This window comes from Hetaerina americana, unplaced genomic scaffold (assembly GCF_022747635.1).
Source record: "Hetaerina americana unplaced genomic scaffold, ioHetAmer1.1.p SCAF_86, whole genome shotgun sequence".
Lineage (NCBI taxonomy): Eukaryota > Metazoa > Arthropoda > Insecta > Odonata > Calopterygidae > Hetaerina > Hetaerina americana.
The window spans coordinates 1,027,337-1,043,418 of NW_027287494.1; the positions used below are offsets into that span (position 1 = coordinate 1,027,337).

A 16,082-nucleotide genomic window follows, 5' to 3' on the forward strand; every position below is an offset into this window, starting at 1 on the left:
GGGGAGTCGGCTACACCGTTACTATGGCCCACCGCCCGTCCCTCCCCTACCCGACGCCGCCCCCCCTCCAAGCCTCCAGGGCCTCCCCCACACCCCTGCCGCCTTTCGTTTCACGCCGTGACCCTGGCGACACCGCATCCCTGCACACCGAGCGAGTAGTGCGCGCTGCAGACCACTTAGGATATTCGCCCGCTCTGCATTTTTTTATTTATTTTCGCGCCGGCTGAGCGCGGGCGGGGGGGCGGGGGGCGAAGGGGAGGGAGGAGACGAGTGGAGTTTGGGAGGGGAAAGTTTGGAGGGTGGCGCGGATTAAGGAGCGAGCGGGCCGGGGAATAGATGCATTGCAACGGAGGGGGAGGGGGGGAGTCCGTCCGCCGTCTCATTCCCAGGCCGCGCGAAGTGTTTCCGGGGGGGGGGGGCTTCCCAGTCGGCGGTTCCGGGGATCGGTGAGGCACTCCGTTGTACAAGCCAACGGACAATGCGTCTATTCGGTTCACCTGACAACAGATTGAAACAATATTGATTTTTTTAAACTTGTTAGGCAATGATAATCAAGCTATCTTAATTTTTTTCCGAACGATTGGAAAAAGAAATGCAACGTGCCCATTAATAACTCTATAAGTGGATGCATTGCCTGTATATCAGAGGTCCCCAAGATTTCGTCTGTCAAGACGTCTTCATAGATTTAATCCGGCAACCCGTATGCACATTAATATGTGAAGAATAATTGCTCATTATTTTTCCCCGTGATGTCATTGCACAAATTATAAAAACGCGTTGTAGGCGTGGCTTCATATATGATTTTTTAAGTTTCCTTTCGTCTTATGTTTTCCGGATTCAGGGTCGAGCGTATGGATGAAAATTAGCACATGCCCTTGGCATCTGTCCCTATGGAATAAGCGAGGGAACTCGGGGAGAGGTTAGTCACTAGGGTGAGTTCAGTACTGCGGATTCCGGGACGATTTTACAAACCTACAAGCCGTGCAACCAGTGGGAGGCTTGGTACGAGATGTCATTCCACTAAGATACTGTCTGTCGCTTTTTTTCCGTCCGAGTATTGGGCAAGGCTTTTGTATCATTTTTACCAAATATTTGTTGCTTCGCCATCCGGTTTCAATGTAAAATGTTCACCTAAAGATGGAAATGAAATAATATGCTGAGATCAAGTGATGAAATAAGTCGTGTCTGTGCGAAATGTATTCATAGGTAGGTTTGCCCAATGTTGTCTATATTATTGTTCGATTTCTATGTACAAACATTTTTGGATAAAGAATTACATACCATTTTTCCAAAAGATTGAAATCGTCATTGAAAACATTCACCTGCCGCTTGAGTAAATGTTTCTAGTCCTAATAGTTTCTGTTTTTAGTCCTCGCTCTATTTTAAGGTGAGCATATCGCTCTGCTGTGTTGAACAAAGCGAGCAGACGGATCAGCCAGGAGGGTTCCATGTGCTCCGACCCTGGGGTCCGGGGAAGGACGAGAGAGGGAAGTCCCGGCCAAAGGGACTCCAGACGGGCGGTAGACGGATGGATCCAACTTGATACGGGCGAAATTACGACAGTGAGGCCTCCCAATATGCCGTCTAGGGAGTTCGCCATCACGTGGTGTGCATCCATCCTTGCCTCCCTCCCTCTCCTCTCTTCCTTTGCGTTCGGCCCTGGCCTGAATCGTAAATGCATTTCTCGCTGATGTAATAACGACTGGACACTTTTAATCAATCGGTTCGTTGCTATAATGGGTGATGGTAAGTCCCAAAAGATCCCTTGAGGGCTAATCCAACAAACAAAACAGGTTTAAAAAATATCCGTTCGAAATTCTATTCCCCAATCTCTCAAATTATGATTTTCCTTTGATTCGTAGTGTTTTCAATCCTCTCCATTCGAGTCAAACTTACGAGTGAATGACTAAAAAGTCCCAGGGTACTGGATCCTCGAGTGATCTTTTCTCATGATGCAAAGTGCTTCGTCATGGTAGTTTGTCCAAATGATAAAATATTTCCTCCTGATGCAATTTTTCAAATGCCCATGGTTCCAAAATGACTCAAACCATAGTTGATCCAAATGTTGCTGATTGCACAGCGAGATAATAACCGAGGCGGATATTTCAGTGGGTGACCCGCTTTCGTGCTAAATCGAATATCACGAATTTGATTCTCCCTTTGGACTCGCACTTCCGTGCGGTGGAATTGACTGAGGTGGTGGGAGCGCCTTGAAACACGCAATTGTTCAACCAATACTGATGCCAAATGATGTATATTCTCTCCTCACTCCGGTTCAAATTATTTGTGGTGCATTATTTTTAACATTTAACTGTTAATGGAGACAACATTTTCCAGTGAAGATGGGTTATAAAATGAAGGTCAAATATCCGTTTCTCACCGTGCCAAACGTTTATCACTGCGTCTTAAATTATTTCCGTAGTATTGTTTTCCTTAGTCCAGAGATTTTAGCAGAGTTTTCATAAGCTAAAAACTTAAATAATTCATTCCGATAGACTTAAAGGAAATCTTAAAAGATTCTTCAACCACTGATAAAGTGGACAAGCTAAGGAAGCCTTCGCATCCCAAGTAGAAAGCACGAAGGAAATATTCTCCCGTGCCTCATTTCGTGCGCAAGCCACTACCTGCAGTGAAACGCGCGAAAGTAATGTAACATTCGTGTCACAGTGGGAAGACCAGTAAATAAGGCGCCAGGACGTGTTGACGTCCACGTGGAGCGGCGCGCGTCGAATTCGGGGAAAGGTGAGTGGCGGAGGGTGGCGAAAGGCTCCTTCGATTATTCGAGGTCGAACGTTGGCCGGAGACGGGGATGAAGGGAGCATGGAGGGGAGTTTGCGGGGGAAGGAGGATAAGGTCCTTCCTTCCCGCCTCCCCTGCATTCCCGGATCTTCCTCGCCTGCACCCGTGACGTCACGGCACCCCTCTCGTTTTATCGCACGAAGACGGGAAGGGATATTGCTCGCGGGGCCGAGTGGACGGGGGTGGAAAAGAAAATAAACACTCGGCGTTCTGTTTGTTTATTTTTCCCCTCCTCCTCATCCCTCCCCCTACTCTCCACTCCCTACCACGTCCTCACTTTCGTTTTACGGCCACTTCTGCGGAGTGTGCGTGACTTAATCCAAAACAATAACATGAATCCATTATGGTTTCCAAAAAGTCGGCAAAAATTAAAAAGGCGCATCAAATCCACGGACGCGTGTGCACTTGCGCTCTTGGAGAGGGAAGCGAACCTCAGTTGCGACCATCATTTCTTTCTTTGAGGCGTAAATTGTTTATTCTTTGAAATCAAGTGAAAATAATTAGTCGGAGCAGCGAGCTTTTTTTAATTGAATATTAAAGCTCGTGGTGTCACGCCAGAATTTCCTCATTTTAAATAAACCCTTCTTTCGCATCTTTCCTGGCTTCGAATTTGCTAGATGCAACGGGGTTTTCGAGGCACCTCGAAGCGCAGATGATGAAATCGCATTTTCCTGATGTAAAATCCAGTTTCCACTCTAAACTCATAATTCTTCGAGAGGAATAAATCATCGGTCTTGCCGAGGAGAAAATCGTCGCCCACACAAACTGCGTGGCCTTACCTCTGCTTCAAGTCGTGCTAACACTCAGATTAATGCCCGAGTCCATTTTCAATACGGTCAACATCAAGCGGATCGAAGATTGCTCTCGCAATTAAATTTCATTTGGTATGGGTGCTATTATGGCTGTCGTGAAAATATCATCCGTTCCCCTATTACCGGAATTTTATTCTTTCGAAACAGTTCCTCTTTTGCTCCGCGGAAAATGTTTTGACCCGAAGTATCCAGAGTCCCGGGGTGAGGTTTTCATATCATTGTCTGCCGTGCGACGTCGTTGGTGTCGCGTGCCCTCCCACCAAGGGATACGCCCGTGAAAGCCCCGCTTTGTCGTGCCGCGAGGCCCGGCAAGTCAATGCACCGAAGTGATTCCGAGCGATGAACGAATCGCCTAATTCTTCCGCGTCCCTCTCTCTAGCTGCAAACGCACAGTCCATCGATCCAGACGCACTCACCACCCGAGTTAAGTACAACCAAGTCGACATTGAGACTCTCTGGCCTCGGTTCCGGTGGAATCGATAACGCGGGGGGGCGTGGCGGGGGAGGGAGGCAAAGGGTTTGGAGGGGGTGAGAGAGGGGCGAGATGTATGGAGAGAGAGAAAAAATGAAAACTATAAAAAAGAGAGGACTGGCTTTATGAAAAAATAACAAACTCCTCGACGAGATGGCAGTGCTGCTTATCCGAATTTTATGGTCCTCGTGTTCCGCCATTTCGAAGAGGAATCATCTCGTTGACGCGGGATGCTTTCGGTCGCATTGTAACCTAGAAATCGTCCTCGTCCGTCGAGGATTAATCCCATCCCGACCTCCCGGTTGCACCTCAGCCCAAGAGCCGCGATGCCTCCCCATCAGGCCCTCCCCCACTCTCCCTCTCGGCCCTCGCCGCCCGCTAACCCGGAGGCGCCATCAAGCGCGCGCGACGGCAGGATACAAATCAAGGGCCCCCTTTTTTCGGGGCCGTCCACGACGAGCGGCACAACGTCCACACAATCCCCCCTCACACTCCTGACTCTCCAAACCCACCCTCATCCGTCACCCCCACCACGGCAAACCCCCCGTCCCCCGCCCTCCGCGCCCCCACACATCCCCCGAACCTCCACGGGCTTCCGGCCGTCTGCCACGCGATCTCGTCGTTGCACTCTGAAACTTCGGGCCACCCCTCCCTCGGCTTTCCCTTTCTGTGGAGGGAGAGAGTGACCCCCCCTCAACCTCCGTTCCCTCCTTCTCTCCCCCTTTCGGGCCCGTCAATGAGGACGGCACCATTACGGACTAACCCTTTCCGCCTCTCCCGCCACCCGCAAACACACGCACTCCCAGCGTCTCCCTCCCTGTCCTCTCGCCCCGCTTCCCCATTGATCCCTCCGCTCCTGCTGGCTTCCCGTTTTTCCAGAGGAAAAATCCCTTCCGCGGACCCTTCCCTCCTCGGAGGAAAGGAACGCTGGGCAGAGAGGGTGGAAGGAGAAAAAATTAATGAAGAGATAAAATATTAGGAGAATAGTAATGAAAATAGTGGACAATAGTAGCAATAATAACGGCATTGGATGAGATAGAGATAGAGGTAAGATATTACAAACGTCCCCGACGCCTCAGTCCCCGAACCTAAGGTGGTTAGAGTCCTGAATATATATATATATATATATATATATATATATATATATATATATATATATATATATATATATATATATATATATATATATATTTATATTTATATATTTGTGTGTATGTATACATACATGCATATATATATATATATATATATATATATATATATATATATATATATATATATAATGCACATAATTAAATTTTCATTCTCCTTCCAAGCATCGCCCTTTCAACCCACCCGGCGCCACATAACGCTCACTCCGCGGACGTCATCGTTTTCGGAATGAGAGGAGGAGCGAGGGGATGATGGGAGGAAGCTCCCCCCCCCCACCCCACGTCTCCCGTAAGGATTCCCTCTCGTTCTCCCCGCCTCCCTCACACACTCTCCATCCATCTTCCTCCCGCACGCGCCCTTCGTGCACACCATCGCGAGCTCCGTGGGTCGGTCGTGGCTGGCGTTGGGGTGGCTCTCCGTGCTCGCTCTCTTCCACCAAACTCCCCCTCCACCACCGCCTCGCCCCCCACCCCACCCCGCCCCTCTCACTCCCGCGGCTCCTGATCGATAGCGGCGGTTTATGTGTATGCGTGTGTTCACGAGGGGAGCGGGCGGGCTGGCAGGGGGGAAGGGGAGGGGGGGTACTTCTTCGGGAAGGGGCCGAGGGGAGGCGGTGAGTACATGTGCCAGCGAATATAGTGGGAATGAATATACATATAAGTACATGGATGTATGCGTGTGTCCATGCACGACAGATGCATGTATCGAAGTATATGTATTGATGTCTCAGTCCATGCATTTTTGCGAACGTATATGCACACCGTGTGGGAACAGATGAATGGGATGGGTAGCGGGGGGAGAGAGGCGGCAGGACTGCGAGGGGGTGGAGGAGGAAGGGGGGGGAGGGGGTCGTCGAAAAAAACAGCTGGAAAAATAAATAATAATAACAAAAAAGAATGGTGGCGTTCTCCGCGGATAGGGTGTACTCTTGGTGAAAAAGGGACTGGTGGGGGGCAGGTGGGGGTAGGAGCGCGGGAATAAGGGGGGGAAGAGAAAGGGGTACGCTCCCAACACTACTGTGTGCACGAAGCTGTGTTTCAGGAGAGGGAGTGTGGGGAAGGTTGATGGGGGAGGTGTGGGGCGGGGAGGCCGTGAGGGAGGCTGCGCGTGGGCGTAGTGAGTCCGGGGGGCGTGGCGTGGAGGTGGGGGGGGGGAGAGAGAGCCGTAGCGTGCTCTGCCGAAGGGGAGTTATACTCTCACTCTCCACCATCTTCACTTTCACTTTCGACGCGTCCCTTTCCCTTTCGTCGTCGCCCCCCCCCTCTCTCCCCACACCCTGCTCCTCCCCTCTCCCCACCCACGCCCGTCGTGCACCATCCTGCCCCGTAGCGGCTCGCATTTGAAGCTCATCCACTCGATGCAGCAACGGGGCGGGTGTGGGGATGACGTCGAGGGGAGGGACCTCTCGCGGGCGCCGTGCAGCCCCCGCCTCCGCCGCACCCCAGGGTGGGAGCGCGGCCGGCGTACGGCGACCCCCCTTTCACTCTCACTCTCGTCCCCACACCCCCGCCACCAAATCCTTTCTCCCCAATGCGCTCTCGCTTTCCTCTTGCGAAGGCCTCAGACCACGCGCCCCCCTCCACCACACCCCACACCCTCGCACGCACCAACGCACACGACCCGAACCCTAATCGGTCCCATTGACCCCCTCTCCCAGCCGCCCCACGGCTCCTGCCCCCACTGCCCTCCCCAAATCGTGTGGGGGTCCTGTCGGTCCGCAGGGGCGTCGTGTGTGCATGCTGGGCGGCAGAGGGGGCGGGGGGGGGTTGAAATTAAGCGAGCGACGCACGCAAACACGCGCGATCGCAAAACGCGGGCGACCGTTGCGGAGATGGACAGCGGTGCGTAGGAGTGTGCGTGTGTCGAGGGCTTCGCCAAAACGAGAGGCAGCTCACGCACGGGGTTCACGCTTGCGAAGGCGGGGGGGGGGGAGGGGGGGGAGCGTAGTGAAGGGCCTCCTCTCGTGAATTGCCAAGGTCCCACTCGCCGAGCCAGACGCCGCCTCTTATTTATTCCTCTTGCATTGTTTGCCTATTTCTTTTTCGGCAATTATCTTCAAGGTCGCTGCGTTTGGCGTTTGGCGAGAGAGCAAACGCCTCTTCGCCTCTCCCACCTCCCCCGCTTTGGGCATTAGGAGTGCGTGAGAGGGAATTGGCGGAGTTCGCTAAGGCTCGCGCTTCCACCCGCGTCCCTCCGTCTCCAACTCTCTCCGGTGGAACACCACCCGAGGGGGGGGGGGCACCCCCCTCGCCCCACCTCCTCCCTGCCGCCTCCTCGGCTTTCTTCGCTCCGTGGGCCGAGCGAAAGGGGAAGGAAGGGAGCAGTGCGGCACGTAAAGCGCATTTGGCGCATGTGACTTCATATGCTAGTGTGGCTTTGAAACGTGGCGGAGGGAGGAGGGGGGTGTTTCGGGCCCTCCTCGGCCCCATCCCCACGTTCTCCCCGGTGGGAAGGATTGCGTGAGAGGACGTAAGGCGATTGACGCATTGCCGCCCTCCGCCCATCGCCTCGGGGGTGGCTCCCGCAGTCCCACCCTCCACCTTCTCCCGAAATGACACCAACTCTCTCCTCCCCCTTCCATTGTCCTCCTCTTGACTCCCAAACTCCTACCTACCACACGATCCCGTCATCCTCACCCGCGAATTTCGCGAATACAGGCCGATTCTCGGCCGGTATCCCTTCCCTCCGCACCCCACCCCTCCCTTCCTCCTCCATCTTCTCTCCTCTGCGGGAAATAAATAAAGAGGTGCCCGTTCCGCGCGAAATAGCCCGCCCGAGTGCTGTGTGTTCGTTTGGGGGGGGGAAGGGGGGGCATGGGGTCCCCCTCTTAGTTGGAGCACTTTGAGCTTAATGGGAGATGGTTTTGTGTGTGCGCGAGCATATTTCGGACAGCGTGCCGGGACGAATCGTGCGACGGGCTGATCGGCAGGAGAAATCGCAATTATTTCGTGCGTCCATTGCGCTGAGGTAAGTATTCGTGCGAAGGAGCCATTCGTTTCTTTTAAAAAACATACACCTTCGACTGCATTTGCGTGCTTCTTCGTTTGGGAAGGGGGTTGGTATTTTATACTCGGAAACGGAAGGCGTCGCTCAAAGCGTGGTGGGACCTAGATTTAAATTCCCGAAAATATATTCTAACCCATTTCTAGCAGCTCATGGCTTAATATTTTGTTCTCCAACGAATCATGATTCATGCACACTATATATATATATATATATATATATATATATATATATATATATATATTTCTCGGTGGGAGGATTGATTATCGGCAAGAATTGTCCTGGGAAGATAAACGAGAGAACGAGAGCGGCGTTGAACGGAGGGATTATCTTCCTGACGAATCATGTGCAGTTTCATCGAAAATTATGCATATTTGGAAGATTTTAATATTATGAAATACGTGGCCATACAAATGAAAGGAAATATGAAAGAGGTTGTATTAACACCACGCAGAAGGGGGCCCACCTAAGGAACTAGGGGAACGAGACGCAATACGAAATGATGTCAAAGGAGATGCTTGGGCGCGGGCAGTCTCTCATTAACACCTCACCGTGGTCCATCACTTACGAGTATATCCGGCCTCGGCAAGCAACGGACGGATCCGGAGCGCTAAATTGAATAGCGGTCCGCGCGTCGGCAATAGGCAAGGGGGTGGTCACCCAGCAGAGGTGGTGAATCCATGGTAGCAATTTCCACAAAGGTCAAAGATACGAAAAATTGAAAACGACAACCTTACGAGCTCATAAATGTGGAGCCTAATACGATATTATTATATCTTCCATCGACGCGAGAAAATTCTTCATTATCACCCCATATCTCTTGGAAATTAAAATTCGTAAAAGAATGTTTACTTTTGTCAATGTATTGTATAAGTGAAAAAAATACTCATTTCCGAAGTAATTTTTCTGAGAAATAATTTATTTGACTGTTAACCTTTTGCTTAAATTCCTTTATAATTTTTTCTCGAAACGAAAATGTTGTTAAAGACAAGGGTTTTGTTGATATCGCCAATTTCATGGGCAATATACAAATGTTGGTAGCGGCGTGGTGATTATCTTTGACTTAGATCGGGATTCCACATTTCAAAGAGTACTTATTTCCATATTGCATTGCGAACCATCCAAGACATCCAATGTTTTTTACACAAGGCAATAAAATGTGATCAAGTAGATTTTTGATCATTCGCGCGCAAACACCATCCCTCCGCACCGACCTCTCCTTCGGCTCTTTGGGATTTCACTTCCGCGACTCGGACGATGCGGACGGAGCAGAAAAATCCGAAGGAAATGGTCATTTTATCGCACAATTTACGAAAATTCACGAAATCAAAGAGTTCCATCCGTGTCGGAGAACACGGCAGATCCCCCCCTCCAATTCGTTTCTTTTCAAATAGTTTTATTTAATTTTATTTCCCTTATGCCACCCCACACGCAAGGACCCGTTTGCGAAGGAAACCGCCGATAGTCTCCGTTCGAAAAAGAAGAAGACGCAAGCGGTCCTCAAACCGCTCCCGGCCCTCCGATTCTTTTCGGGTCATCTCCCCGGGCGCGCACGCCTCACCCGCGGCCCTCCCCGCCGGCGAACCCAGGTCTCTCACGGAAGGAGTTTATGCATGCATACGACCAATGCCCGCGGCAGGCAGGGAAAAAAAATATATGCAAAAAACATCCCGGCCGGGGTGTGGAAAAGGGGGGGACGAAAGCTTTGGCCGCCGACAGAAGCGCGCTTTTTTCCCATCGGGTGCGAGAGAGCATCGGCGGCGGCGAATAGGCGAGGGGGCTCTCGGACTAGAGTCGCCGTTGATCCCCGTGGACCGTTTTTTTTTTCCTGTTCTACCACCGTCTTTATTCTCGGACCCCCACCGACCCCCAGGGGACCGACCACGACTACTCGCCACCCTCCTCTCCGGATAGAACTGGGTGGGAAGTTCTAGTTTTCGGCGACCGGTGGGGGAATAAAAAAATGACTGCGCTTTTTTTATTTAGAAAGTCGCTCAGACATTGATAGTTGATAAACCTTCCCCTACGCCCCACTTCGTCCCCCTCCCCTCGAAGGAAGGGGTGACGGCGGCTGGGGAGAAGGGGTAAGTGAGGGGGGGTCGCGGAGGAAGGAAGGAAGGAAAGGGGGGGGCAGGAATAATAATATAAAAAAGCAACCCTCCACGGCCGAAGAGAGGTCCTATGAAGGCAGGGGAAGAGAGCGAGGGAGAGAGAGCCCGGGCGAACCAAACTCCCATTCGCCGAAAAAAAACAACTTTAAAAAAGAAACGGGCTTTTTAAAACTGCCCCAACAGGTCAGGTGAGTCGAAGGGAGGGTTTCGCAGGGAGGGGTGAGAGTGAGCAATGTGAGAGGTGGGGGAGGGGGAGCACTAGAGAGGGCCCACCATCCACCCTCTCCCCCCCCTTCCCCTCCGCCCCTGCGTGAGAGGGAGGGGGAAGGAGCGTGGGGAGGGAGAGTTTTAGGAGGCCCCGTACAACGGGAGGAGGGGAAGGGGGGCGCGTGTACGGATGGAGGAGTGTGGGCGGGAGAAGAGAGCGTCCCCCCCCCGCCCCCTTCCCTCCCGTAGAGAGAGAAGGGGGTGTGAGTGTGGCGGGTGAACTGGGGGGCCGCGGCGGAAAAAAGCGCGAATGTAATAAGGAGGAGGCGAGGCGAGAGGAGCGGGGTGGCGGACGAGGGGGGGGGAAGGTGTGGGGAGAAGAGGGGGACTATGGGAGAGGTTTTCGTCGGCGGGGGGAGGAACGGGGGTGCAGAGCAGGGGTAAGGACGAGAAGGGTCTCTCTCCCTAACTCTCTCTCTCTCTCTTTCTCTCTCTCTCTCTCTCTCTCTCTCTCTCTCTCTCTCTCTCTCTCTCTCTCTCTCTCTCTCTCCTCTCTCTCTCTCTCTCTCTCTCTCTCTCTCTCTCTCTCTCTCTCTCCCTCTCTCCTGTGTATTTCATTATTATTATTTTAGGTGGCGGGGCAGATAATTTTTTTTCCTTTCGAGGGGTTTGGAAGGGGTAGTGTGGGCGGGGGATGAGGGAGGCGGTTGTGGGCATGCAGCGCGCACCTATTTTCCCTAGGAGGCGGGAGAGGATCCGTATGCAAATTAAGACAAAAGTCGAGACACGAAGATTCGTCAGGGGCCTGTGTGAAGTGTCCGTGGAGTGAGGGGTGGGGTGGGGTGAAGGAGGAGGACGGGGTGGAGGGAGGGGAGCGCGGCCGTGGGTGGGGTGTATGTGCAGGGGTGGGGGTGGAGGGGGCGGGGATGGAGGGAAGGGTTTTGGCGTACGAAGGGGGGCGAAGGGAAGGGTTGTTCGCGATTGGGGGAGAGGAGGGGAGAGGTGGGGCGAGAGGGGGAGGGGAGGGGGTGAGAGGCAGGAAAAGGGGAGGGGGGCCGGGAGGGAGGAACGGAGAGGGGGGGCAGGCTGGGTACGTTTGACTTGCGACGTTCGATAAAAAAAATATAACTTGTTCTGTGTCTGTGCTTGCTGCCACAGAACAAAGGGGCTAGGCATAGCAGTGGGGCGAAGAGAGCGGGGAGGGAGAGGGAGAGAGGGAGAGAGAGAGAGAGAGGGAAAAAGGGAGGAGGGAGGGTGGGGGAAGAGAGAGAGAAGAGAGGAGAGTTTTATTTTTTCGCGGGCGGCCGCGGAGTTGGATGGTTTGTTGCGAGATGCGTTCGTATTATCATTAGGAAGAGCTGGAGGTGAAAGACGCTGCCTCCGCACCCGGTGTCGGGCAATTTCTTCCCTCGGACAAGGTGAGTCGTCGGTCCCCTCACTTTCCCTGAGCCATTTTATGTCGACGTGAAAGTTCATCCGTTTTTCGCGGACCCCCGCCCTCCTCCCCCCCCCCTGGTGGAACACACACGCACACACAAAACAAAACCCCGCGCCGAGTTGGTGTGTCCAGTCTTCCCGAAAAATCCCCGGGTCACACTTGACGTCTTCCTTCTCTTCCATTCCTCCCGCACACACACAGAGTATATAACCTTAAACCGGGGCATCATCGAAGTTATTTTTTCGTCTCCGGCGGCGCTAAAAACCTCATTATCTTTTGGCCCGAGTGTTAACAGCCATGTGCGAATTCTAATGGACGAGACGGACGCTAACGGCGGACAAATTTTTTCGCGGGACTCGGCTGGCGAAGAATGACGACGCCGGGAAACTTTTCCAAAATGACGCGTTGGTCAAGAAGAGAGCGAGGGAAAAAGTGTGAGTGTGTGTGTGTGTGTGTGTGTGTTTGTGTGGAGTTTGTGCATGAGTGTGTGTGAGAGAGAGAAAGACCTTGTGTCTGTATGTTTTTGTGTGTGAGTGACAACGTGGACCGGCTTTTGTGCGAACGCAAGATGACCGAAAGTGAAGGTAGCTTCTGCTCTTCTTCTTCTTCTTCCTCGCGTCCCGTGTAGCATGCCGCTCTGGTTTATGCAGGGGGTTGTATCGCCCAGAGAATTCAACAAGGGGGCTGCTGCGGTATTGATTTTTCGGGGACTATTTGTAATGGAGAGCAGCTTTGAGTTGAGTGCGAAGGGTGTGGGGGTGTAGAGAGGGGTGGAAATAGGGGGTCGAAAGAGAGTACTTGGCCAAAGGAACTGTTTCGGGTAGAATTTTTCGTTCGGAAGGCAGTGGCATTCGCTCTTTTGCAAGGATCTGTTTGCGCTTGAGATGTATTTTTCATTAACACTGCAGCTATGATATAGATTACATGGAATTTCAATTTAAACTTCTCTCGACTTCTGATATTAGTGTGCATAATTTTTCTATGTGAGTAATCATTGCTTCGTTTCCAAATGTCATTATGGATGATAATGTGCACCTTGCGTCCAGAATGGATAATTCATGCAGAATTGATCATGTTTGACAGATTGATAATGACACTTAATTTTTTCGTTGGGTTGATTACGAAATAGATAACTTGTAATAATTTTTCAAATAATGAAAAAACGACTAATTTGGCAGAAGGCAAAGTGTGGTAGCAACGAGTGAGGAATGTGAAATTCATCTAATGTTAACTTAACTAATCAATTATTTATCCTCCTTAAACTCCCAAGTGCAACTAAAGGACAATTAAATCGAGGGTCAAATGTCTTTACTGACCTAACAGCAATTATTATTCCGTGATTGGTGTGCATTTATTTATGTTCTTATTGGTAAACGTATTGTGCTAATCAAATATGTTTATATAATAGCGGCGGTCCACGTGAGGGGATTTGCTCCAATTAATTGGCAGTTTCGTGCTTTTAAAGGCGTTGATGAGGATGTGCACGGCAAAAGAAAGGTTTGAAATTGCCTTATTCAGATATATCCATATCGACCGATAAAAAATACAAAAACAGCGCTGATTCATAAAATAGTAACTATTGACCTCCAGCTTACCAAATGAAAACTAAATGGTTCATGCGCAGTCGGAGGCCCCCACTCAGGCACTCAGGGGGAAATGGGGAGAACGAATGTAATGATTTTTTTTTAGTTTTCAGATTGTCTCGTACCGGAAAACAGCTCCTGCTGAAAGTGTATAACGAAAGTAAGAGATTTTGTTACCTTAACAAGATCGCGTGAATATTACATATTTCTCTTATTAATGTGGTAAAGAGTAGAGTAGCTAATGAAAGTTTTCTCCCCGATATGACATTCTTGATCGGAACAGGCTAGTGCGCACACGCTCTACGCTTGCCGGATACGCTAAGGTTGGTACGAAATTACTCCGTCAGATGTCTCATCGGTGTTGATAAAGCGTTATTCGTTCTGCGTCTTTTTTCACAAACGTTTGCTTTCCTCATGTGTAGTCTTTTTTGTTCAGTGTTGTGAACCACTTCTCTCAGCTAGACAGAAGGTAACTTGGCATGTTGAAATTTGAAATCAAAGTTGTGTTATCTGGCGAAGTGTGATCGCTCGCAGAAATTTCTGTCGTGTTTTAGAGGTAAATTTACTTGGTTGGGATACCGCTCTCAGCCTTCCGTCTCGACGCGGCAAAGCTGCGCGTATGTGGCCGCTGAAGTGATCGTCTCTCCGAACTGGCGTTTTAGCGTGTGAAATGTGCCGTGTATTTAAAAAAAAGCGAATTTTGAAGGTGCAATTCGTGGACATAGAATGTGTAATTCGGTGTGTCTGTCGTGCGATGTCTAATTTCGGTGTTAAATGACATTAGGGAATGTCACTGTCATTTTCCAGGGATTTTTAGAAATAAAATAATAATTTTTCGTCGGAATTAGGTCTCACTGGCTGGTAGGATTCCGCGTTATTATCTTACTGAAATGCAATGCGGAAAATTTTCACGGTGCCCAACTCCCCGAATTCGTGATTTTTTTTACCTGTGTCGGCATTCATGGCGATCTTTTAAGAATGCAATTTTCCGCCATCTTTGCGTGCTGTATTAAGATTTAATAATTTTTGTACTCCTCAGTATTAAGTACAGGTTAATGTATTCATTCTTGTCAGTGAATATGATACTTGGGAAAGGGGTAGTGTAATATTTTTTGCTACGTGTGACCATCAGGGGAGGGAGAAGAACATTGCCTAAGTTCGCAAATTTATTTTTTTATTGAATAGTCGTTGAAAGTAAAAGTTTTGCTGTGCCGGTTGTTTAATAATGAATGGCCTCAGTTCTTGTTTTTTCCTATTCAATGGTTTGTTGGATATAGACTGTCATTGAGTGCACATGTTGATTTTCAAACTTTAATGCCGGTGTATCATTGTATTTTGATATAAACGTGGAAAGTACTCAACATTTTCTTTATTTCAGTCGCTCAAGGTGGATATTGGAAGATGGTAGACACCCAACACTTTTGTTTGCGGTGGAATAACTACCAGAGTAGTATAACGTCAGCATTTGAAAATTTAAGGGATGACGAAGACTTCGTTGACGTGACCCTTGCATGTGAAGGGAAAAGTCTTAAAGCCCATAGGGTTGTGCTGTCGGCTTGCAGTCCATATTTTCGGGAACTTTTGAAGGTGAGTCGTTAATCATATATTACTAATATTATGTTTGCCCCGTAGGTAAATGAATGAGGATTCGCCTGAAAGGAGTTCTTCTGAGTGATATTCTTCATTAATTCTAACGTCACATTTCTTTGAAATAGTTTTTCTGAAGTGCTTATAGAATTTGATCCAAAGTTTGTGACGTTGTTATCAACTGAGTCTTTTACGAAGCGAGTATCGTTTAAGTGTCTGTACTCATCCACATTAAATAGGAGAGAGGAATGAGGTTCATTATTGCGTTTTAAGATGTCTACATAGCAATTTTCCATAACACATCAGTCGCAATTGCTTCGGTTTGGTTATTGTGAGAATAGGTTTTTGTGCTCTTCCTAATTCTTTGCGTCTTCTTAGGTTAACTCTGTTTGTTGTGGTTTTTTGCTGCAAGTTTTTGCAAAATGAGAGGGTTTAGCATTTTCACTGCTGTGACTGGTACAAGATCAACAGCTACGGCATAACCCAAGAATCGCTTCCCAGGAACTGCCTTAGTGAAAGTTCGGCTCCTTGAGTAGGTGCCAAATTTTTAGCTGATCAAAAAGCTGGAAACCGTGTGCTTCATTCATTGCTCTCCTCATAATTTTCAGTGCCTTAAACTTAAGTTACGTTACTGGATTAAGTAATATTTTCCCTTACTTGGTACCACTGGACTAAGCCATTGAAAGAGCGTGTAAATAATGTATTCAATGTTGTTGGGTGCTGTCAGTCAGCTCATGGAAGATATCCAGCAATGATATTCTGCTCTGCATCAGATTCTTAATTGTCGCATATTAAGTTTTTGTTATTTTAACATCCTTGTTCTTCCTCACTAGCGCTTCCCAGAAATTCTTCTCTTATTGACCATTCTCCGACATGTAAGAAAAAAATACTGCGGTTACTGATGATGCTGATGTTTCT

General features: G+C 49.7%; 1 protein-coding gene across 7 annotated transcripts in view; it reads left to right on the forward strand.

Moving 5' to 3' along the window:
• Positions 1 to 11,867: 11,867 nt before the first annotated feature.
• The window catches only part of LOC139698453 (broad-complex core protein isoforms 1/2/3/4/5-like), a 50,801-nt gene continuing 46,586 nt past the window's right edge, over positions 11,868 to 16,082 (forward strand). For 3 of the 7 annotated variants that reach the window (XM_071597329.1, XM_071597334.1, XM_071597335.1), the window contains exons 1-2: positions 13,952 to 14,046; positions 14,956 to 15,164. In XM_071597329.1, coding sequence (XP_071453430.1) covers positions 14,979 to 15,164 — 186 coding nt within the window. In that variant the 5' untranslated portion in view covers positions 13,952 to 14,046; positions 14,956 to 14,978. Of the gene's footprint in view, positions 11,975 to 12,898; positions 12,978 to 13,690; positions 13,738 to 13,951; positions 14,047 to 14,180; positions 14,284 to 14,955; positions 15,165 to 16,082 lie in introns of those variants that run through there. The other 4 variants (XM_071597330.1, XM_071597331.1, XM_071597333.1 and 1 more) reach the window with 4 other exon arrangements.